The sequence below is a fragment of the Saccostrea echinata genome, unplaced genomic scaffold, assembly GCF_033153115.1.
Source record: "Saccostrea echinata isolate AGI-Se365-2 ecotype Australia unplaced genomic scaffold, CSIRO_AGI_Sech_v1 ptg000030l, whole genome shotgun sequence".
Lineage (NCBI taxonomy): Eukaryota > Metazoa > Mollusca > Bivalvia > Ostreida > Ostreidae > Saccostrea > Saccostrea echinata.
In genome coordinates this window covers 35635768-35661758 of record NW_026889779.1, presented here as the reverse complement: position 1 = coordinate 35661758, position 25991 = coordinate 35635768, and the positions used below count along the sequence as shown (strand labels likewise).

Below are 25991 nucleotides of genomic sequence, written 5' to 3'. Positions count from 1 at the left end.
AATTCACAAAAAAAAACTCACCCTAATTTAATGGATATTGCATACAGATAGAAGATTAAACTATCTTTGTTAAAATTTTTGCACTTTTCAAACTTCGTTTATGGAAATGCAGCTAACATATGATGTCATGAGACGTCACAATCTGGACATTCCAAATGTCTCGTGCGGTTTGAAGAGGTGAATCTTAAAATAAAGTGAACAATGCGCTCGCCCCAACGGTCGCACCGTCAACATATTATCCTTTTCTATGTATTTTTTAATGACAGAAGGGCAGATCATTATGTATACACATATGCACTTCATATGGTTGAGATTAAGAAAATTCATAATGAATTTTGTTTGTTTCGTGTTTTTTTTCAGGTACAATGACAGGACAATTTCAATTTGCAATAGACAGAGGAGGAACATTTACGGACATCTGGGCCAGGTGTCCAGGAGGTGAAATTAAAGTAATGAAACTTCTGTCCGAGGATCCACAGAATTACAAGGATGCTCCAAGGGAAGGAATAAGAAGAATTTTAGAACAGGTACACTACTACATCATTTAAATTATTGATTTTTAAAAGAAATATTTTTAGCATGTTTAGATTTTTATCCTACAGTTTAAATCCTCTTCTTTGCTTTAGACCTTTATCTGCAAATATTAACAATTTGACCCAATCTACTAAATTTCATTTCTTCACTTACAGAAGACAGGTATCAAAATGAGTGCAGATAAACCAATCGATACATCTTACATTGATTGGATACGAATGGGCACCACTGTAGCTACTAATGCACTGCTAGAGCGAAAAGGTGAACCTATGGCACTGGCTATCACCAAGGGATTCAAGGATTTGTTGTACATAGGAAACCAAGCAAGACCGCAGATATTTGATCTTGTATGTATACTTGACTTAGTATTGTAAACCAACTATTATTGGCGACAAATTTTATTTGCAATTTGTCAGTTTGAAATCAATCCACAATGATTAAATTTAACGAATGAGGAAACATTGTACATAAATACTTAATGGAATCCATGGTTTGCGGGGAGAAATATTCGCGAGTAAAAGAGGGTCACAAATCTCACAGAAATTTCTTGCACAAGAATAGAAATTGGTTTACAATATTTGCTTGCTTTCCATTTCTTTCTTAGTTAATGTGAGAAAAAGGACAAGTGCATGAATTCTATATTATACAAAACATTAAACAATTATCATCTTTGATATACATGATATAAAATATTTTTCAAAGGAAATATCTGCTCCTGATCAGCTATACAGTGACATTATAGAAGTGGAAGAGAGAGTAGTATTCCAGCAAGATAAATGCCAAATCAATAAGTCATGTGACAGGGTTACAGGGGTCACAGGGGAAAAGGTAAAGCCTTAGTAATTTACAAGAAGCTCAAAAAATATTGAAACAGATGTATAATTTTATTTTGGTTATTATAATTTATAAGAAAAACGTATAAAAACCTTTTTGTAGTTGGAGATATGGCAGAAAGTGGACACAGAGAAACTAAAAAGAGATTTGCAGGCCCTACTGGACAAGGGAATTCAAAGTCTTGCTGTGGTTTTACTTCACTCATACACGTAAAGATTTCCTTAACTTAAACACAATATTACACTTAGAAAACTTAAAACATGAAAGATTTTTGAAAAATAACAAAACAAATGCCTGTTTTATCTTTGTCAGAAGCAGAGCTTCTATAAATTATCTCATAATATATGTCAAAAGCAGAGCTTCTAAAAAATCATCTCCCAAATTTTGTTGAAGGCAAAAAAAGTTCTTAAGTGATGCATATAATTTTATCATAGGTGTCAAATTGTTTCAGGTTCACGGAGCATGAGAAGGAAGTGGGCAGAATTGCACAAGAAATAGGGTTCCACCAGGTGTCTCTGTCCTCTGATGTTATGTCCATGGTGAGAGTGGTTCCAAGAGGTTACACAGGTAAATATCTTTAAATTCCCAAACATACATAATGAACAGTAAATACTAATTGAATACTGTGGAATCATTAGATTTCGTGGTGGCTCATTTTTCAAGGAATTTGTGGGTTCCTCTCATCCACAAATTAACATCCTCCTCGAATGAATAAACTATGGTTACAAAGTCATATTTCCTTTTGTAGGTATAGGAGAGTACAGAAAATTACATCCCCAAGAACCTGTAAAATTTAAGAAATCCACAAAATTTGCCCCTGCTCCATCCCGCACCCCCACAAATTTTAATGATTCCACAGTATTTGGGAGTAGATAGTAGTTGAGGCATTTAATTTGATCGTATTTATGAAATGAACCAAGGTTTTTTATTTACATTCCAGCCTGTGCAGATGCCTATTTGACACCTCATATTAAGAAATATGTAGCAGGATTTGCATCTGGTTTTAAAGACAACATTCAGGTTTGACTTAAGATAAGAGTTCTGATAGAAATTATATTTTAATTATGTTTATTTGTAGTTAGGTTTGGAATCTGTTTTTGTTGCATTGGATGTTTATATTCTTTTTAGAACACATCAGTTCTTTTCATGCAGTCAGATGGAGGTCTAACTCCAGTTGATAAGTATGAAATAATTTGAAAACTGTAATATTTTGTTCATTTCAGACTCTCTCTCTCTCTAGTCACAAAGTCATCTTTGTTCCAGATTTAATGGATCCAGAGCAATACTGTCTGGCCCAGCTGGGGGAGTTGTTGGTTATGCCTTAACAACTTATAACCAAGAAACTAAACAAGCTGTCATAGGCTTTGACATGGGAGGTATGTTATTTTGACAAGGGAGGTATGTTATTTTGACATGGGAGGTAGGTTATTTTGACATGGGAAGTATATTATTTTGACTTAGGAGGTATGTTATTTCGAAGTATGAGAGGTACATATATGTTAATTTGACATGGGGGGTAAGTTGATTTGACATGGAAGGGAAGTTGTTTTGATATGGAAGGTATATTACAGCATGAGCTACATGTACGTAACATGGAGGTTTCTTACTTACACATAGAAATTTGTTACTTTGACATGGAAAGTGAATGTACATGACTTTGATATAGGATATGTTTTAATTTCTTACTTAAACATATAAGGTGTGGTACTTGTGATAATATGATGATATACATTGATGATGTTGTAGGGACCTCAACAGATGTCAGCAGGTATGCTGGTCAGTATGAGCATGTGTTTGAAACCACAACGGCTGGAGTCACCATTCAGGCCCCTCAGGTTTACATTAACACTGAACTAGTGTTCATTTTATTATCAGCTCTATTTTATCTGAAATATGATTAAGATTCAAAGCATTATTTTTTGTTTTGAGTTTACCATATCATATATTTGAAAACAATTTGAAGAGTTAAATTTAATATTGTTCATACATGTACTGTAATCTATTACACAGAATGTAAGTGTTTTTACTTTTTTTTCTATAGCCCTCAGTGGCCTTCATTGATGAATTTAAAATTTGAGAGTAGCAAAATAAGATTTCTTTATATTTACAAGTGATCAAAATCTTTTTATTTATTTATTTATTTTTTTTTTGGGGGGGGGGGGGGGGAGGGGATAACACTACTGGTCAGTATAACAAGAAAACAGTTTGAATACCATTGTACATAAATTGGCGCATTCAAAATTTAGCACAATCACTGGGTATGGAGTTGTTGGCGAAATCATGAATTAGCGCTATACATTTCCGTGCCGTATGTTGTATTTATAAATGATTTCTTAGCGGTATTTATGAATTAGCACGATGTTGTCTGCGCCAAAGCCGCTAAAATATGAAGCCCACTTTTTTAAGTACACATACAGTATTTCATCTGATTCAGATCCAAACGTTAATGAAATCTGAAAGGAACTTGCATAGAAATTAGGATCATCACTGTTACATTTCAGCTGGATATAAACACGGTGGCAGCAGGTGGTGGATCCATGCTTTTCTTCCGAGCGGGAATGTTTGTTGTTGGACCTGAGTCAGCGGGAGCAGATCCAGGCCCAGCATGCTACAAGAAGGGTAAACTTGAAAAATCTTACACAAACAAAATTTTACAATAAAATATACCAAAGTTATGTAAAGTTGTATTTTGTTTTCAGAACTTTGATATCTCAAATACCATGCTATGTTGATGAAACCACTTTTTAGCTCACCTGAGCCAAAGGTTCAAGTTAGCTTTTCTGATTGAAATTTGTCCGTTGTCTGTCGTCGTTGTCATAGTCGTTGTCGTAGTTGTTGTCGTCGTTGTCTTAAACTTTTCACATTTTCATCTTCTTCTCAAGAACCACTGGGCCAATTTCAACCAAACTTGCCACAAAGTATCCTTGGGTGAAGGGGATTCAAGTTTCTTCAAATGAAGGGCCACGCCTTCTTCCAAGGGGAGATAATTATGAATTCATGAAAAATTAATGGCATCATTTAAAAACCTTCTTCACAAAAACCACTGTGCTTGAAAATATGAAACTTATATGGAAGCATCCTCAGGTAGTGTAGATTCAAGTTTGTTCAAATCATGACCCCCAGGGGTAGGGTGGGGCCACAATGGGTGATCAAAGTTTTACATAAGAAAACATAGGAAAAATCTTTAAAAATCTTCTTCTCAAGAACAGCAAAGCCATTAGTCATATTCAAATGGAAGCATCATCAGGTAATGTAGATTCAAATTTGTTCCAGTCATGACCCCCGGGGGTAGGGTGGGGCCACAATGGGGGATCAAAGTTTTACATAAGAAAACATAGGAAAAATCTTTAAAAATCTTCTTCTCAAGAACAGCAAAGCCATTAGTCATATTCAAATGGAAGCATCATCAGGTAATGTAGATTCAAATTTGTACAAATCATGATCCCCTGGAGAATAGAGGGGCCATAACAGGGGATCATACAAAGGAATATAAAGGATATATCAACAAAAATTTTCTTCTTAAGCACAGCAAAGCCATTATTTGTCATATTAATTCAAAAATCCCTATGAAGTTTAGATTCAAGTTAGTTAAATACAAACCCCCCCCCCCCCCCAAATCAGTTTTATATTTAAACTTTTCAAGACTGAACTGATTTCTGCTTTTTCCTAGCCAGAGTGCTCAGGTGAGCGATGTGGCCCCTGGGCCTCTTGTTCTTAATGTATTTTAACCCCAATATCTCGAATCATCAGATATCTTGGAATTATTTCTCAGTTTCATTGGGTTCAAGATAATGAGGTTACTGTATATTTCTTTTAAAAATTGTATCTTGTATATCCAGGAGAAATCGTCCATTTCTGGTCCTTTTGGAGTATAACCATTAGAAATAGTAGTTATCAGTATTAATTATACACAAGTTAAAATAAACAGTTTTTTATAAAATAAGGAACATAATCAAAACTGAAAGAGGAACTATTTATTACATTTATGTAACAAGTGTCATTAAATTTATCAATTCATTGTATATATATGGCAGAACATTTTTTTATTTGAAATCTTAACTCCATTTACAGGAGGCCCTTTGACCATAACCGATGCTAACCTATTTCTTGGACGACTTCTGCCAGAATACTTTCCTAAAATATTTGGTAAAAATCAGAAAAGTCCCCTAGACAAGGCAGCTACTGACAGGGCATTTAAGAAACTTACAAAAGAGGTAGGCATAATTGTGTGGGCAACATTTCATTTTAATTGCCAGTCTGTGTTTTAATATACAATGGTAGGTTTCTATGAAATGATTATGAAATTCTAGCGGGGTTGTCACTAATTGGACAAGGCAATTTTCTGCATCATTTCAGTCTATAAAGCTCTAAATGGGTAAAGGTGTAAGCTAGCTTAATCTGCATAAACTTGGAAGGGGGGTTGTTTATGACTTTCACCTCTTAAGCACTACAGAAAACTACATGTAAGTCTCATGGAGTGGGTTTTTTTATTTTAACTGGTAGGGATGGTTTTAAAATTGATGACCTTATCCACACCCACAAATGTTCCTGTACAAGCAAGAAGTACAGTAAAATAAAGTGAACATGCTTAGAGTAAATTCATACTTACAGCGAAGTGATTTTCAATCACTGTGGTTTCAAAATGTATTGTAATCTTAACGAATTATGTTATTAATGAATTCAAATTGCTTGTTCCTGGGCACTTCACTATAGAAATGTTTTACTGTATTTGTGAAAGTGAGTAAATTTTGTTCATTCCATTGGAAAGTGTGCGAGTATATTGATTGACACTAATTGCAGGTTAATGAATTCCTGTCTACACAAGATGACTCACCTAAAAAGAAGATGACCACTGAAGAGGTAGCAATGGGATTCATCCAAGTAGCTAATGAGACCATGTGTCGACCAATCAGAGCTCTTACGCAGGTCAAATTCTATTCTATAAATACCAATTACTGGCATAAAATAGAAACACTACTTTCAAAAGAAAAATTCAATTTCTACTACAACATCATTACTTTGAAATCATTGCAACTTCTGTATCTACATATATTTAGAAAGGAAAAAAAAAATCTTTTATTCAGGCAAAAGGATATGACACATCTAAACATGTGCTGGCATGCTTTGGTGGAGCGGGGGGACAACATGCATGTGCTATAGCACGGTCTTTAGGAATGTCTCAAGTCTTTGTGCATAGGTAATTTTTATGGATATCAAGAAACAGGATTTCGAATAGCTTTCCTATCTTAATAACTAAATAAGATGTACAGTAAACCAACTTTTATTGATGAGCCCGAAATTTCCACAAGTTTTGCAAGCTTCTTTTACATGCACATATTTCTTGTCACACACCATTTATTGAATTTCGAAATGTAGAATGTTTCCTTAGTCCACTTGTCCATCAGCCAAGTTCAAACAAATGTTACTTGTCTGACTCTGAACAAATATAAAGAAATTTGTAGAACTTTATTTTCAAAAATGAAGTATGTTTAGATAACATTATCTGATAGAGGTTTGTAAATTGTAAAGATAAAATTCAGTAACACTATCTGTAGCCTAGTCTCAGTCACCCTCAGCAGCTAACAATATCCAGTGAAATGAGACTGAACCCTAAGGATTGCAACTTATGTGATTTTAAAACAATGCAAACAATTTAAAACAACAACAACAAAAAAATAACATGCTTCGTGATATATGCCAGTGTAAAGCATTGTAGCTCATGTCCTCATGAATTATCAAAAATTAAATTCATTTCTTAAATGAACTGATATCAAACATATACATGTGTATTGTACATGGGGATGTCAATTCATGGGAAAGTGTCACCCATGTAATCTGTGATCATTGGTACTCCACGAACAATAATTATTCTAAAGTAATTTTAATGTATTCCCTGTAATTTTGTAGGTATGCAGGTATCCTGTCGGCCTATGGTATGGCTCTGGCTGATGTTGTGTACGAGGCTCAGGAACCTTGTGCCAAGGAATACAAGCCTGGTAAGGGCAACTACTCTGTAATGGCTTTTTGTTTTTGCTTTAAATATAATTTCATCCCATCTTAACAATTCTCTAAAAGCCATTAAGCTGCTTGAGAACTGTTGGTTTCTTAAATTAACCCATTTTAAAATTATTAAAAAAAACAATGGATAAGAATTTTTTTATGTGTGTTTTAGAATATTTATATATAGACTTTCTATTTGGAAGTATCAATAGAATGCTATGATAAAGTTAAATTAACCAGTAAGTTTACTCTATCATTGTCATAAATGTATTATGTATTTTGAATTTATTTTTTAGAGTTCTTTCATTATTTTGAGCAACATATTTCTGAGTTGCAAGATAAATGTTGCAAAGAGCTTCTGGATCAAGGATTTAAAAGGTATAATGTTGTACAATTTGGATTATTTGCAAGGAAAAGATTTATTATTGTTTATTGATATGTAAATGTTTAAAATCAAGATGAATTTTTACTGCACTATTTCATCATAAAGCATTTCAATTTCTGATTAAAAAAATTGTATTCAAAATTAAATTTGGTTGTGATAATAGAGAAGAGATAGATACTCAGCCATTCCTACACATGCGGTACGACAGAACTGACTGTGCATTAATGATTTCCACAGACAACTTCCCAGCCAATCAAAACTCCTGTAAAGCTGGTGATTTCAAATCAGCATTTCAAGAGAGGTACAATGTAATTTTAACAAGAAAGGTTATTTTTAAGGTAATATTTTGAGTCATTAAAAAAAAAAAACCATTTGCTTAAAAGTTTTCTCCACAGAGCAGTTTACAAGTTTAAATTGCGATCTGAACAATTTGTTTTAGGTGCATGCACACCTGAAAACTTCCAGCTTATCAATCAAGAAAATCTAATACATGTACGGTATATGTACAAAAAATTTAGCCTCATCTTCCTCTTCAAATGATTAACACACTCATAAACTAGTGCACTTCCGTCATATAAATGATAGGTATTAATTTTAATCCTATTAGTGTGTAGCAGAATTAGCAAAAAAAAAAAAAAGAAACCGAATGAAAGGGGCTTAAATATGATTACCACTAAGTATATACATGTATTTATAGTAATTTGTCAATTCGCCTGTCTGTTGAGTTTAAGGGTTTTTACATAGATGAACTTTTTTTAGGTACCAGACAGAGTTTGGATTCACCATTCCTGATCGTCCAATCATTGTAGATGACATCAGAGTTCGAGGGGTGGGGAAGGCGCTGACCTGTGATGAAAAGGACAAGCCTTCTGTTACTTCCACCCCTGTAGAAGACACGGTAGGTAAACATTGGAAATATTGTTATAAATTTCTGTTATAGGAATATTTTAAAAAGCATCTTGATTCAAAGGAAACTAAAGGAGTTGGAGGCTTGGGGGGGGGGGGGATTTACAGATGTACAAAAACCATTTCACTGGATGAAATTATACCATTCAGTCGACAGAATGGTAACTGAATGGCCACTGAAAGGTCACTGAAAAGATCCTTTCCCGTGACTTTTCCATGGTCTTTCAGTTACCATTCTGTTGACTGAATGGCAGATACATTTCAGTGGCCTTTCAGTTATCTTTCAGTTGTATCTTTTTATTGAATAATGGGCTTATTTTTTAACTTAAAAATTTTATTTCACGTTTTCTTGGTATTAAATTAATCTATTTCTGAATAAAAAAAATTTAAAAAAAAATGAATATATGAAAAAAAATTATTGCAGAGAGCATGGGTTGAACTGTGGTCTCCCGCTTGACAGTCCGCGACTTTATCCATTATGCCACGGCGTCTGGTTGAATAACACTAATTTTAAAATCAATACACTATTTTGTAGAAATCGAATTGGGACACCCAGTTCACCTGTTGTATCGAGGAGCTGGGAATGTGTATATATTTTGTATACATTTTGTATATTCTATGTTAATTGTGCGGATTTTTTGGGGCTGACTAATTAATTACACATCTCTTATCGGGATGATGACAATTATCGGTGATGGGCACCTGTTTTTGTTGTTGTTGTTTTTTTTTTTTCAAAGAAATGATTTAAGATGGATCTTCACCTGGGAAAACGTTGTAAATTCTTAAAACAATATCTTTTAACATGCTAAATTATCGTGCGATTTTAACAATTAAGAAACAAAATTTACAATATTAAGGTTGCATAAATGATTAATTCTGTTTATGTAAAATAGTTTTAAAATGATATCTTTTAGAAGCTAAAATATTATGTGATTTTAACAATTAAGAAAGAAAATTTACAGTATTAAAGTTTCTTCCAGAAAAGGCATAAGTAATTAATTCTGTCTCGACTTTCGTAACCAGATATTTCCATGAAAACTAACCGAATTATACACTGTGTTAGATGGATATAAAAATAATGAAAAACTATTTAAAAGCTGAAAAAAGAAAACATTTTTTCTTCTTTATTTTAAGAGCATTTTGACCGATATCCTCGATCCTTTTTTCAGATTGACCATCTGTTTATTCATTTAACAAGTTATCAAATAGAATGAGCTTATGAAAATATTCATCACAGACTTAGAGATTTTACAGTAAGAAAAAATAAGACAATTCTATTCCCGTTAATTAAATTCTGATACGAGTATTATTTTTCATTATTTGAATAATATTTTTTTTTAATAAATTTTCATGAAACAAATTAGAAATTCAAAAATCATTTTGAATTTTATGATTCCACAGTTGAGTTGTAATCTTTAATGTTAATAAAATTATAATTTGACATAAATGTTATAGTTAATAATCACAATTTAATATTTTAGTAAACAATATAAAGACAATTAAGCATCTAACCATTATCAGTACTACGTATCTGAATTTTATCACAATAAGAAAACAAAAATACATTTAAAGATGCGAATAATTTTATTAAAAAATTTTTTAAGGAATAATTACTGATAAAATTAACGAAAAGCCGATGAAAAGGTCGTTGAATTACAACTGAAAGGTCACTGAAAGATGAGGGAAAGGTCACTGAAAGATAACTGAAATGTGTCCGCTGAATGGTGACTGAAAGGTACCTGAATTGTGGCTGAAAGGTAACTGAAAGTCACTGAAATGTACCTGCCATTCAGTCACTGAATGCCCACTGAAAAGTCACTGAAAGCCGCCTTTCAGTTTTAACTGAAAGGTCTAGATTCTTCCTGTGTTTGTACAAGTATCTGGAAAATCCCTTTAGTGAATATCCATGCATACCAAAGGGGATTTGGGAAAAAGGAGATACATATAATTTTCTTTGACTAAAAAGTAAATTTTTTTTTCTATCCATTACAGACAACCAAGTGCTATTTTGAACATGGATACCAGGAAACAAAAGTCTACATTTTGGAGAATTTGTCATATGGTCATTCCATTGAAGGTCCAGCAATTATCATGAATGGCAACAGGTAAAATACTGGTAAAATTCAAACTCTGGAACACATTCTTAAACATAAATACATGTACACTTCATCAGACCATACCAACCATGCAGCAGTTTCCTCCAAGCACAAAATGTATTTACATGTCAAAGAATTCATTAACCTCACTACTCTCTTAACTGGCCATGAATTGTGTATTCATTTTTATGTTTCATGTTGTTGTTTGTTTTGTTTGGTTGTGTGTTCTTTGTTTATTTGTTTTTTATTCTGGTGTGCAAAACTCAAGTTTTCAGATACTTGTAACTTTTGGTTCATTATGAAGAAGTCCAGGGAATATCATTATATCTCACAGACTGTACTTGAATCTACTGATTTTCTAAATTTTGACATGCATCAGTAGCTTCTTTGAGATCTATATCAGGTCTGTAGGACATCTATACTTAAATATATTTTAATTATTTATATTTATCATAATGTTTTGTTTTATTTGTTTTAGTACAATTTTGATTGAGCTAAACTGCACAGCAGCAATAACAAAGCATGGAGATGTTAAAATAAAGGTATTAATAAATGTAACATTACAAATTGTGATCTTTATAATTCACCTTTGAAAATTTTTAATATTTGTACTCTAAAAAGTTTGACCTTAATTCGTTAAATAAATTTGATTATGATGTCACTATAATTTGCTGAATGTAGTATACAGGTTCATATATTAATGCTATTGATGCAACATTTCATCAACTGTGTCTCATCTAATTAAGGAAAATGAGTTGCATCAATGATCTCTGATTTCTGAAAACGGAACAATTAAGGGAAAAGTCCATAGATCTAAACTGGGTAAATACATGTACCTAGAATCAAAATTAAGTCATGTGGATATAAAACATCACAACATGATTGACCATTGACCATTAAAGTTTTGCACTCGCATACACTTGAAAGTAGGTAAAAGCCTTGTTCTGCAACTTGACTAACATTTAAGTCAGCTGTTGTTGATGAAAGAAATATGTTGGTTACATGAATACAGGTTGCTGATGCTACATTCAGTAGATCATAAGATGGTTACAACATTAGTTATACCTTAGTGTGGTTGTATTATGAATTTAAAAACAAAGGAATGGGTACAAAATGTGCTACAATTGACTTCTGAATGCCATTACATGTAACATATATGTCATTTATATTTTAAGAATGAATTGATATGTCTACTAATGTGGAACAGTGTTATTTTCTGTGTCTACAGTATACGATATCGGCCAATACTGTAAACCAACAATTATTCGCATCATCTTTTATTTGTGATTTGTCAGAAATCAACCCGCAATGATCCCTTTTCGCAATTGAGGAAACATTCTGTACAAATACCGGGTACAATGCAAGTATCCTATTTTGATATCCCAAAATAAGTGGTATGCGATGATTAATATTTGTGAGTTAAAGTAGGTCCCGAAACTTGTGGATATTTCTCACATGCAAATAAAAGTTGGTTTACAGTGTATATACATGTACTGTCAAGCTTCATTAATCTTGATGCTGATGCTATAAATGTAAATTCTTTTTCCAGAAGGTGAAGCATCAGGATTTACAAGGATCAACTGTATAGGCCTATATATTGTGTATGTATTACAGGTAGGGAGTGGTGTGGTGCAGCGAGTAGGACCAGATCTGGATGCCATCCAGCTGTCCATATTCTCCAACAGGTTTATGAGTATTGCTGAGCAGATGGGAAGGTAGGGAATAAGATGAAACCATTCTATTCAAGAGGTTACTGGGGTGCAACATACATGTATGTACTGTTCATCTCCAGTATCTCAAACATTGATATCTTGAATACCATGGATATACTGTATAAAAGTGAGTTTGAAGTCCCAACCACATTTTCTTTATGTTTTTACTGAAAATCTTCTCCATCGAGTTTGAGATAGCAAAGTTTGATTGTACATGTATATATATAAAATATATAATTAAGCTAAGTTTTGTATGAGCATGCCTTTTTCACGTCTTTGCTCAGAAATGATTCAATGAATTACATATATTTTGCAACTGCCTTTCTTTTTTTATTTTTATTTTTTCTTTGAAAATGATATGACTTTTTTGTAGAGTGCTACAAAGAACAGCTATTTCAACAAACATCAAAGTAAGGGATTTTATTCTTAAAAAAATTGACAAATAGGAGTGAAAAATATTAAAACCTTATCAAAGCTTCTCCATTATTAATGATATTTAATTATTTTTTATATTAGAGGAGAAAATAGTCATAAAAAGTGGGTGAAGATTTTTTTGAGAATTCTGCACACATTTATCAGCTTAAAATTGCTTGATTATTTTCATAATATGAAATTAATTTTTTTTTTTTAGGAACGTCTAGATTTTTCTTGTGCAATGTTTGGTCCTGATGGAGGATTAGTAGCCAATGCTCCTCACATCCCTGTACACCTGGGAGCCATGCAAGAAACTGTCCAATACCAGGTATAGTCAAAATAAGGGTAATTAATCTCTGACAAGGAAATCCTCACACATGATCAGAATTGATAAAAATTATGATGATTTTGTAGATGAAACACTGCGGGGACAACCTGAAGGAAGGAGATGTTATTTTAGCTAACCACCCCCAGGCTGGAGGGAGTCACCTCCCGGACCTTACAGCAATTACCCCGGTCAGGATAATTCTTCTTGTTTTATGCATATTCTCCATAATGCTTTATGATTATTGCAATACATTCAAAATTGTGCTGTGTAATTTGATTATAAAAATGGATTCAAAATAGCATACAGTGTAGTTTCAAGTTTAAGCAAGAATCATCTCTCAGAGCAGAATGAATACATGTAAATGTGTACACATGATCAAATAAACATTTCTTACCTAACATAACAAAAAAAATTGTAACTGATTGATTAGTTACTCAGTTGGAAAGATGGTAATCAGTTAGAAAATCTGTAATTATAGTAAAAAAAAAAAAGAAATATGTGTAAATTTGAATGTAATTTCCTTGAAATTCAATTTGAAAAACACAAAATGTTCCTGAGTTGGCTGTTATCTATATAAGCTGATTTCGAGGTAATTCTCTGGATTGACATAATGGGGGTAACTGGTCAGTTTACTGTTTAAATATGTACATGTAACCATGTCATTAACCAGCCTGCCCTATATTCATTCTTTAATAATATTAATTCACTGTTTTGCACTATGAATTGAATATAATGTGTATCTTACCCCGTCTATCCTTTGCAGTTATATGTCAAGTTATATTATTAAACAAACATGGTAAATTAAGCGATAGGTCAGACTAATATCTATGATATTTTCAGCAGATTTTATGATTTTTTAAATTTATTCTTGTACATTGAAATTTAAGTACATGTATAGTGTTCTGATCAAACAGAATAATACTTGCATCTTTTTAGTCTGAGTATATTAATAGAACTTACTTGTAATAATGTAATGTTATGGTACGGAAATGTGTATTTTGATATGATAATCTGGATAATTGGTCTGAACATCTTTTCGGTAACTGATTGGCAATTCTTTCTTTGATTGCCATCCCTAAGCTAAATCAAATATTTGATTAATAAGATGAAACTTACGTGAAAGCTTTCTGAGATAGTATAGATTTAAAATTATTTAAATCAAAGTCTCTTTACCTAAAACTTTTGTCTATTTTTAGGTTTTCTGGCCTGGGGAGCAAAAACCTGTATTTTTTGTAGCCAGTAGAGGTCACCATGCTGATATAGGGGGAATAACTCCTGGTTCCATGCCACCTCATTCCAAGTGCATCCAAGAAGAAGGGGCTGTATTTAAATCGTTTAAGTTAGTGGATCAAGGAAAATTTCAAGAGGAAGGTAGAGACATTCCAATATTAAGAAGGAATTAATTCCTTGAATCAAGAAAACTAATGATAAAGTGATTTAATTAGATAGTTTGCCAATTATGAAAATGTACATAAATATAAAAAAAACCACAGGATTTTCATTAACACCATGTAGAAAGTCCAAATAGATGGAAAAACCCATCAGCGACTGAAGATGTGTTACTATAAATAACATGTATTTGGCATTTATTCTATTTTCATCAATTAATTCAATTCACGTAAGAGACATTCACACCTAATTGACATTTTGTTGTCATCAGTGGCATTTATTCTAAATTTGATTCAAGCTGTTACTAAAGCTCTCATGGAACCTGGAAATTACCCAGGAAGTAGTGGGACTCGTAACCTTGGAGATAACCTCAGTGACCTTAAAGCTCAGGTTGCAGCCAATCAAAAAGTAGGCCACTTGAAATATCACACTGGCAAATCATGTTGGTACTGAGTGATTTTAGGAAATATACTTATTCATGTACTTGTATGTATTTTTCTACCATAAAATGTATCACCCAACAGGGCATTAAGCTGATCAAGGAGCTGATAGAGGAATATGGACTAGATGTCGTCATAGCATACATGGCTCATATTCAGGTATACTTTTAAGAAAAAATCAAAATTTAAAATGCTTTTACCATGGGAAGTTTAAAATAATATGCATCCTCAGCAATTAGTGGGGGGATGTTGTGGTGCAATGGGATGCAATTGCAGCCCCTGTTTGAAAAATGAGAATTGAAAAATCTCATATTGAAACAAAATAAATTCATTATTTATGTGTTTAAAGTAATGCTATTAGATTTTGTTTATTTAATATATGTACCGGTATGTGAAAGAATGACTTCAAGAATGCACAAGATCCCAACAATATACACATGTAGTACCCAATTATAAAAAAAATTCTAGCAAGGGGGAGGGAGTATCTCTCCCAGACCCTCTTCCACTTTTCAGAAACCAGGTGACAGCCCTGATTTGCATGCTGTTAACTATAGGATATAAGTAATGTTCTTCCTGAACCAAAATCAGAAAAATCAGGACACGATAAATGTCTTGAAATTCAAGAACAACTGATCATGAAATGAGCAACCAATCACTGGGCTTCTGTGAAAGGTCTAGATTGTATTGAAACAATTAATTGTAAACTTTTGATACTGCACTTTACCTTTGGCATTTTGACCCTGAAATCAATAGGCTTCTTCTGGTGGCTATGCATCTCTCTGTTTCAAACTGAAAGGCCAGGTTGTGATCTGTTTATTCTGTCCACAACACTGAGAAGCATTAATACTCAGAATCATATAAATATATACAAGCAAGTTACTATAAAAATGTGAGGAAATTTGACATTTTCTTGTAATATATTCTGTTGTGATTAATAGAACAATGCAGAGATAGCTGTACAAGAAATGTTAAAAGAAATCGCCAGACGAACAAGGGAGAGAACTGGTACCACGAAACTGTCTGCCGAGGATTACATGGATGACGGCGCCAAACTCTGTCTGAGTGTAGATATTAATGAAGAAAAGGTGAGGCTTCAGACAGACACTGGTACAGTAAAACCTGTCTAATCAGACATGCACTGGTAGACAAATTTTGTGTTGGAATAGACAGGGTGTCGGATTGCACAGTGTAAATAACATAGAAAACAGTAAATAGACAGGGTGTTGGATTGCCAGCATAGAGAACATAGAAAACTGTAAAATGGGAATTTAAAAAGGGTCAGAATTCACAGTGAAATGGATTGCACAGGTGTCAGATTAGACAGTTTTCACTGTACTTGCATTTATCACATGTTTACTTCTTTATACAGTGGATATTGGTCATAAGATATTGTTTTCATATCCTCAGTTTGTGAGGTTGTAAAACGTGAAAGTTATGAAGTCATATGAAGTGGATTCATTCATTCATTAAACAGTGTACAACATATGATAGCTATGTTTAAAAATATGTGATAAAAAAATCTTCCAGGGTTTGTCACTGGATATAATTTTTATCAAACTTGTGTGTTTTTTTTTATCCCCTTGGCAAGACTTGAGGATAAAAAACACACAACTTATGGGATAAAAATCATACCCAACTACAAACCATGGGAGATCCTATATTTATACACTGCATAGAACTGGTTGCATTGTTAAGTATGAAACTTTGTCTAATTTGCTTTAAAGGGTACTGCAGTGGTAGATTTTACTGGATCTACTTGTGAAGTTTATGGAAACTGTAATGCACCAAGGGCAGTAACTCTGTCAGCACTGATCTATTGTCTGCGATGTATGGTTGGACATGATGTTCCACTGAACCAGGTAAATATAGAAAACGGTAAGATAAATAGTATGTTGGTGGAATTAATGAATGTTTGGATGCAAAGGTCATTAAACTATGGTTTATAATTATAATGGTCATTATTTACTTAGATTTAGGTTAAAACTTTGAAACCCTTGACTTGAAAGAATTCAGATCTAGTATTTTACGCTTTTGACCTAGAGATGTGGAATAGTTTTGATTAAGTTCCTGATGGATCAGATGAGAAGAACTGTTGTATGTATTTAAGAAGCACAGGAATATATTAAGTCATACAGAAAATTCTTATATTGAAAGGAAAATGATAGTTCATAAGAGCCTAGTGTGGATTTATGATTTTTCTTAGTAATGTCGAAAAATAGGATTTATATGGGGGATGAATAGCTTTTAATTCAAATTAAGAATTTATTCATCTGGATACAGTATTTATCTTGGTGCAAGTTATGTCCTTAAGACCCAGATCATAGAACTCTGAGTAATTAAAATCATGTCATACTAAGTAAATCTATGCTTAGCAACTTTGTGTTTAGAATTTTTGCATGTGTTGAAAATGACATTAATTTTGCCATGGTCTGGATTTGTGTTGTGTTTTGAAGTGTTAGTCATCTATTTTTGTGTTAAGAAAATGACAATACCATATAATTATAAAAAGCCTTTTAACTGTCAATTTTTGCAGTTTCAAATTTTTTTGGGGAATTTTGTTTTCATTCAAAATTACAAAAATATTTATTCACCACATCAAGACTCAGAAGTTTCAAACCAGAGAAATCAAATATTTTTGCTTTGTTATGTTAATACCTTGATCACAACTGTACTGTTATATAGGGATGTTTGAAGCCTGTGACTGCCATTATACCAAAGGGAAGTATGCTCGATCCCTCAGAAAATGCAGCGGTGGTAGGGGGAAATGTCCTGACCTCCCAGAGAATTGTGGACGTAATCCTAAAGGCCTTCCAAGTCTGTGCAGCTTCTCAGGTACCTAAATGTCAGGCAATATGTTACAGATTGAATATTCAGCTTATAAATTTAGTCTTTGATTTTCATCAAGAAAGCTGAAAAAAATACACACTTCTGAGCGGTAAGCTAGACCAGCTTGTTAAATAGCTCTGAATTTAGTTATGATACTGTATTAGAGGGATTTTTTTTAATGGGGTGCTAAATTTGGCTTATTTTAGCTTTTTCATACTAGCCCACTAAATGAAGATAACTTTGATCAGTTTCAAAAACTTACCAGTATATGAATCTGCATTGAACTCATTACGAAGATAATTCATGTTTTGATTTATTTCTATATTAAATTATTGTTTTTAGAGTTCATTTACATATCTAAGGTACCTAAGATAACATACCTCTCCCTTCAAGTGGCACTGGTTTGCAACATTCTGACCACCAAAGGAAGTTCCACCAAAATTATTGGCATATTTTTGAGCAAGCAAAATGCCAAATTTTACTGTTCAAGAAACCTGTTTTACAGTGTATGCACATGTGTAACATTATTAATAGAATATAATCATCATCATCTTCTTTAGTTAGTTTCTTTTCTTTTCTTTTAATATTGGCATGTTGCTGCTATCAATTTTGAATTTCTTCTTGTGTATATTACTATTTACTTGTATGCCCTGAGGAGCCCCAAATTGGTATCAATAAATCTTATCTTTAAAAAAAAATCTTATCTTATCTTATATCAAATAAATTGTCTGCACACATACTTGTCATAATAGTACTCATTTAATGAAAATGTCGATTATCGACATTGAAGCTGCTTAGGAAGTCCATAAATAAAAAACATGAAAAAAATGTGGAAAATGTGTGTCTGCAAGTTTTATTAAAGTAGGGGGTGAATATCAGAATTTTTCTTGCTATAATGATAAATATATATTTGTTAAATCCTGATTTCCAAATACAAGTACTTTAAATAAAAACACAAACTTTTGAGCACTTTAAGTGATTGAGGACTAGCTTAGGATGACTTTTTCTATGAGCTCTCTTTTATATGGATGCACTATTTCCACACCTTGTTTTACTATCCCTAAAAATTTGAATATGTTCAAATCATACAATGTTTTTCCACTATTCTTCAAAATGTAGGAAAAACGTTTGAAACTCATTGTGTAATACAACATCTGAGAAAGTTCAAGGTCATATGCAAAGTCACTGCCTGTGATAAATATTATTATTTGAACACTTTGGTTGTTGTAATCTTAAATTGTTATTAAATGTATTCTGTAAAGCTATTTTTTTCCTTGGGGGCATAATTCCATGGAATCACAATTTTGGTTGAATCTGCGAGTAGAAAATTACATGGACTTCTTGGATTGGCATTAAATGTCCATAATGAATTTTAAGTACGCTGTGACAAATTAATCCCACTCTACAGTATTCGTATTATTATTTTTTTCCCAGGGCTGTATGAACAACATCACATTTGGGGACGATGCCTTCGGACATTACGAGACAGTAGCTGGAGGAGCGGGAGCTGTGAGTACTGGAGATTCCTAAATATACGCGAGGAATTTCGTTAGAAATATCACTCAAAAAAATAAAATTACTCGCTTTTAAAGTCAAACCTTGTTAACTCAAATCCTGAGGGGACCAAGAAATAACTTTGAGATATCCAATGATTCGAGATATCAAGGTTAAAATACATATAGAAAAAGTCGTTGGGACTTTTAACTCACTTTGAGATATTCAAGGTATTTCAGATATCAAAGTTCAAGATAACGAAGTTCAACTGTATTTTTATATTGCTGAAATACATATAAAATCTCAACAGTCCACTCATGAATTCATGTTCTCACAATTTGATGTCTACAAGTCATTTTACAATATTATGTACTTGCATTAAATAAGAAATCTGAAATATATGTACCTATAGCATGGCTGATCATATTTTGGTTGTCTGAAATTCTTTTAATACTAAGTAACCACACTTACCACAGACTGGGGAAATACTGTATTGTTTAACAGTGCTATTACATTGACAGGGACCAACATGGAATGGAAGAAGTGGAGTGCACAGTCACATGACCAACACTCGTATCACAGACCCTGAAATCTTAGAAAGAAGGTCATAACAATTTAGTTTTATTTTTGATTTATTTAATTTTCTTCTTAAGATAAATGTATGACAATTTACCTAATTTCATTAATTATTTCATTTATTCCTTTATTATATTGATCTTGTATTTCTTGAATCTTAAAAAAAAGGAGATTTAAAAAAAAAAATTAAATTTAGGTATCCAATTATTCTGAAGCAGTTTCACCTTAACCCTGGAACAGGGGGCCAAGGTCAACATAAAGGAGGAGATGGCATCATAAGGGAGTATCTGTTTCGCAAAGATCTCACCCTCTCTATTCTCACAGAAAGAAGAGTCTTCTCCCCTTATGGATTAAATGGTCAGCATCAATTTCTTAAATTCAGTCATAGAATATATAAGTTTTCATACCCATCAATAATAGTCCCATATGGAAGGTTCTAGTTCTGGTCACTATGAAATTATATTGACTGGTCAATATGAAATTATATTGACAACTATTCAAGTAGAGGATTCTTTTTAAGTTATTTTTGTGCCCTGTCATATACTTATTAATCTCAAACATCGCCATCTCGAATACCATGAATATGTCCAAGTGAGTTAGATGTACCAATTGAAAAATTTGTCTTTATGTAATTTAATCTGGATATCTGGAATCCTCAGATATAGCAGGTTTCTCTCAGTCCCATTGAGGTCAAGAAACTGTATATGGCAGGAACATATAGTGTTTGACATGTTCATCTTCCATCTTTCCAACCTTCTGTCTGTTGGTTCATCACACTTTGCATTTAGCTCAGTTTCAAAGAAACTTGTTTTTATCAAGCTTCATACAAAGATACATACAAGCATTGGCAAGAGCAATTCAACAGTGTCATTATTTTTTCCTATGACCAAGACCTCACAACTTCTCATTCTGAGTTTACCTTAGCTTGAAAGAAATTTTCAAAGAAATTTCCATGAAACTTCATACACTGATAAAAAGCATTCTGACTTTGACCTTCCCTATAATGTTTAACTTCACTTCTTCCTCATTTTGCTCCTAGTTCATCTTTGTTTGTCAACATTTCAAATTTAAATGTGCCTGTGTTTCCCAAGTATTATTAACTTTGAAAAACTTGTCTGTGAAGATGATACGTACCTAAGAGATCATAAATAAATTTGCTATGTATAGAGAGAATGGACTTGAAACAATGAGACTTCATTAGTTAAATAGATAGAATGAATTAACACTATTAAAACTATTTTTTCTTTCATCTTATTTTACATGTTCTATTAGCACAGACCAAAAAAATAAGATACAATTCTTTTCAAAATGCAATACTAATGTACTTTTTGGTGGGGCAAGTACAATCATGTATTTATAGATCTCAGTTACTAAAAATGCTTTTTAGGTTGTAACTTATATATGCAGGCAAACAATTGTGCTATGAGTTACAGATGTCAGCAGATAGCTTATATATCTCTTAATCTTCAATGCTTTTTAGGTGGAGCTTGTGGAGCTAATGGAGTTAATCTAATCTTGAATGCTTTTTAGGTGGATCTTGTGGAGCAAAGGGAGTAAATCTAATCTTGAATGCATTGTAGGTGGAGATTGTGGAGCTAAGGGAGTTAATCTTATTTACTACAAAGATGGAAGAGTTGTGTATTTGGGATCAAAAACTTCTATCAAATGTCAGGCAGGGGTATGTTTCTGTACTTATTAGTAAAAATACACTGGACAAAATAAGTTAAGGATCATGATTTATAAATTATTTATTTTACAACAAATAACAATATATTCCATTATAACTATATAATATAAATCTTTAACAAGTAAACAAACAATTTTTATTGTGTTTATCACAAATCAATGAAGCGTTAACGTGCATTGGGATTAATTGTCACACAACCCCCAAAAACAGAATGAAAAACAGCCTTGTTAAAGGATGGAAAATTCAGACGTAACCGTTTGCGCAGTGATTTGATGTGTTCAATATGCTGTATGACCACCCCGTGCCTGAATAACCGTGCGACAACGCCTCTGCATACTGTGGATAAGTCTCCGGAAGAAGATTTGCGGCAATCTAGCCCATTCCTCGATGAGTGCTGCAGAAAGCTCCTCACGGTTCCTAGGGAGTACTGGGCACGCTGAAATGGCTTGCTGTAGTTTGTCCCAAGCATGTTCTATGGGATTCAAATCAGGCGAAAGACTCGGCCAGTCCATTCGCTCAATGGTTTCATTTTCCAGGTAGTCTGTTACGAGGTCTAGCATTATCGTCCATTAAAATAAAATCATCACCGATAGCACTTGCATACAGCCTGACAATAGGGTGCAGTATCTCATCTCGGTATCTTATCCCTGTAAGATTTCCTGCGATAACGTGCAAGTCAGTCTTTCCGGTTATACTGATACCACCCCAAACCATCACAGAACCACCTCCGAAACGATCATGCTCAGCAACACAGCAATCTGCATAACGTTCACCGGTCGTATGCCAAACTTGTCTACGACCGTCATGAAAGTCTACACAAAAGCGCGACTCATCTGTAAAAAGAACAGGGGTCCAGTGACGCAGTTGCCAATTGACATGGTATCTTGCCCATTGGAGTCTGGCTGTTCTGTGTCTTGGGGTCAGTTTGGGCCGGACTGCTGGTCGGAATGCTCGGATATTAGCCGCATGGAATCTGTTTCGAACTGTCTGTGGTGTTACTCGCACTCTTGTTGCTGTTTGAAAGTCTGTATTTAGCCTAACAGCACTCTGGAACCTCTGCCGTTTTGCCATATTGACCAGATAGCGGTCCGGACGAGCCATGGTTGACCTCGGATGACCAGAACGTGGTCTCTCAGCAACGGTACCAGTATGTTGGAATCGATTCCATAATCGTGAAATGACACTTTGGGACACATTAAAGTGTGCAGCAACAGTTCTTTGAGTATTGCCAGATTGAAGCATACCTATAGCTTGGGCTGCCTCAAACCCGGTTAAGTGACGTCTCATGGCTTGAAATGTCACAGGGTCATCAAAAAATATCCACAACTTCAAACACGTATTCAAATAAACAATTTCGTTAACTTTGTGTATACCCTGAATCACTTTGTTTTTCACCCTGTGTCGGCATTCAGTAAAGCATGAATTGGGCATGAATTGCACGACCCTACAGGTAGCATTTTCTTATCAATAACATGTTAAAGAAAGTATGGTTGAACCATAATGTAAAAAATATATTATAATGGTTTTGGGAAAACAATTCAAAATCATGATCCCTAACTTTTTTTGTCCAGTATATTAGAAATACATGTATAAGGTATTATTATGAGTTTTGAATATAAGCTACATTTACTAGAAGACATTAAAATCATTGTTACTGTTCATGTAAAAGTTAATCTCAATCAACATATAATTTTTTCCCAGGATGTATTTTATCTCCAGACTCCAGGTGGAGGAGGTTATGGATCTGAACAGGAACAGGAAACAGACACCAGAAAAAGGAAGCGGAAGTCAAGTGACGAAGGGTCAAAGGCCAAAAAAGGTCACTCCCTGGTTGGCAGAGGAAGTGTATTTGAGTACAAAAAAGCTCAGGAATCAGCATAGATTTTTTAAATAAAATTCTGTGTTAGGCAACAAAATAATCTTAGTTTCTTAGGCACTACCGATCTTGATACAAGTTTTAATAAAACCGTTTTTATTACAAAAAGGTTTTTGAAAAACTTTATTCAGGTATAAAGTTTATCGAGTCTCAAATGTAATTATTAGTAATTGCAGGCAGGCCACATTTCATTTTGAAATTTTGGCTTGAAAAACTACCGGTTAATTTTTTTTTCCTTAGTTATGTTGGAATGATATGCTAAGTACTCCTATATCCTATATCCCAAGACATCTAGATAAGTCATTAATAATTGTTCTCTTTCAATTAAATTTATACCAATAAACACGTGCTCGTGATAACTCATCATAACTATGATTGCACCAGAAATATTTTTTTTTTAAAACACTATTGTCTAAGGAAAATTATCCAGTGCTTTGCATGAGTAATGTTTTTGTGATAAAACAGTATTATTATCATCAGTATTTTATTGAAAAAAAAAATCCATATTTTTTTGTTTCATATTGCACACAATCACTTATGTCTTAGTCACATTTAAATCAATGGTTGTGTGACTAGATTTTTTATTTTGTCTGCCGAAATACACTCGGTCGACAAAAAAATCGAGCTACATTAATTTTCTATAGCACCTAGAACCTCTGGCAAAGTTTAACGTTTGCAAGTCAGCTGATCGTTGTCCAAAATTAATTATTTTTTAAACCCCCCCCCCCTTTAAACAACAAAACTGCGTGCCTGATTCCTTCACCACTTGCGTTTGTTTTCTCGATGGTTCCACTCGGAGGAAGCTCAAGAAAAAGAAGAGATGATGTGAATAAGGTACATAACAAGAAGAACCATCCCAGCAGGAAGTTAGGGACAAACCTTCCACTTCCTCTTGTAAAATGGACGGAAAGGAAAAATCTGGAGGCGTTCCTGCAAATGCCATCATTAGGATGTTTTCAAGAAAAAATGTTGTTGTCGATTTTTCGGGAGCTCCAATCATTTAAAACTCTGTGATGTTTATCGATTGTCGTGCAATGTTCGATTGTCAGACGACATGCTATACATGTATAACGAATGTCACAGCTAAGAAATGCAAACACCTACGGAAGAAAATTTAACTTGCCTCGATCAGTCTAGACGAACTCCAAAAACAGCGTTTCCAGAAGTAAGAAATTGAGACTGAAAAAGACTCCAAAAATAGAGTCCGCGCATGCGCACACACACAAAAAATGGCGATTTTTCGGCAAAAATGATGGGTCTACAAAAACTGTCCGTGCAAAGTTTTGGAAAGTATGGCAATTATACCAGTACTCAGAAATGCTAAATAAAAAACTTTGGAAGAGATCGTATTTGTCAGATTTTTGATTTTATTTGCAAAAAAGGAGGTATTTACTTTCAAAGTTAACGTTTCAAGTCAGATCAATTACAGAGAAAATGATACGTATGCATAATAGAAGGGATATATATGCAAAATGTGACAATTACATATTGTAACTGTTAAAACCTTGACTGAATTTTAACATAAATTAGCAATCCGGTTTTTTATTTGTGTACGACATCTGAATTGAACTCGTAAGTTTTTACCAGCGTTATTTACCGATTTTTTATCAATACGAACAGATATTATTATGAAAACATTTTTAAAACTATTATCTATCAATATGAAAACTTTAAAAACCAATCTTCTAGATATTAAGGACACAACATGTCCTCTAAAAATTAACCCGTTAATATCTCTCCTCCGTGGTGAAAAATGCGCATTTTCTGATTAAAATAAATACAAGTTGGGTGTCTTCAAAAACAAATAAAAGCACATTTATTGTAGGAACGACATAAAATTTAAATAAAGGAGACAATAAATTAAATAAGGAAATATTTCTTACCGGTGGTATTAAATTCGATGTCGTATATCCAATTCACTATATATGCAAGAGTTTGAAGCGATAAATAAGTCAATATCCATAAAATAATTTAATAAATGCAATTATCCATTCAACAAAAAATAAAATGAAGTATTAATGCACTAAATACAGCCATTATGCAGCCGTATATTTGGAGACAGCGAACGACAATCCATCGTTTGTTTACATCGGACGCCATTTTGCCGCAATGCATGATGGAGCCAAAGACTTCGTTTTCGGAGTTCACGCCGTTTTTGGAGTTCGTCTAGACTGTCGATGGACCAGGAGAAAAAAAATAAAATAATCAGTCGAACGAGAACAAAAAACCCAGCCAATATCGACATTGCCGTCAGCCATTAATGTGACAGAGGCATTAATAGAGTTGTGTTTCTTTGTCCTATATTGTTTCTGACTTTCAGACAATGTAGAAGGGAAAAGGGAATTAATCCAAAGAAAAGCAGTAGCCTAGTACATGTATTTAAAAAACAAAACAAACAAACAAAACAAAAACAAACAAACAAGACACGTTGATAGCAGATTTTAATAAAATTCCATTCATAAGGAGACCCAGATATATGTACATTTTGTTCAAG

The 25991-nt window shown here is 33.4% G+C and overlaps 1 protein-coding gene across 1 annotated transcript; it reads left to right on the top strand.

Moving 5' to 3' along the window:
- The first annotated feature begins 357 nt into the window (after window positions 1-357).
- On the top strand, window positions 358-23729 carry LOC133197785 (5-oxoprolinase-like). Its single transcript, XM_061333991.1, has 34 exons — window positions 358-527; window positions 690-881; window positions 1237-1362; window positions 1471-1577; window positions 1820-1935; window positions 2309-2388; window positions 2497-2549; window positions 2632-2744; window positions 3115-3203; window positions 3870-3987; window positions 5440-5582; window positions 6169-6294; window positions 6453-6565; window positions 7276-7364; window positions 7665-7746; window positions 7917-8054; window positions 8513-8651; window positions 10652-10764; window positions 11234-11297; window positions 12370-12470; window positions 12841-12877; window positions 13099-13209; window positions 13296-13397; window positions 14406-14580; window positions 14897-15006; window positions 15123-15197; window positions 15977-16123; window positions 16763-16897; window positions 17721-17870; window positions 19299-19373; window positions 19880-19962; window positions 20131-20291; window positions 21515-21612; window positions 23323-23729. The coding sequence occupies exons 1-34, from the start codon at window positions 366-368 to the stop codon at window positions 23500-23502; spliced, it is 3903 nt and encodes a 1300-aa protein (XP_061189975.1). The 5' UTR covers window positions 358-365; the 3' UTR covers window positions 23503-23729.
- The last annotated feature ends 2262 nt before the right edge of the window (window positions 23730-25991 follow it).

Coding starts and splice junctions, on each gene's coding strand:
- LOC133197785 (XM_061333991.1), top strand. CDS start 366: ATGACAGGACAATTTCAATTTGCAATAGACAGAGGAGGAACATTTACG. Junction 7,747..7,916: donor CTGGATCAAGGATTTAAAAG/GTATAATGTTGT, acceptor TTGTGATAATAG/AGAAGAGATAGATACTCAGC. Junction 13,210..13,295: donor AAGAAACTGTCCAATACCAG/GTATAGTCAAAA, acceptor ATGATTTTGTAG/ATGAAACACTGCGGGGACAA.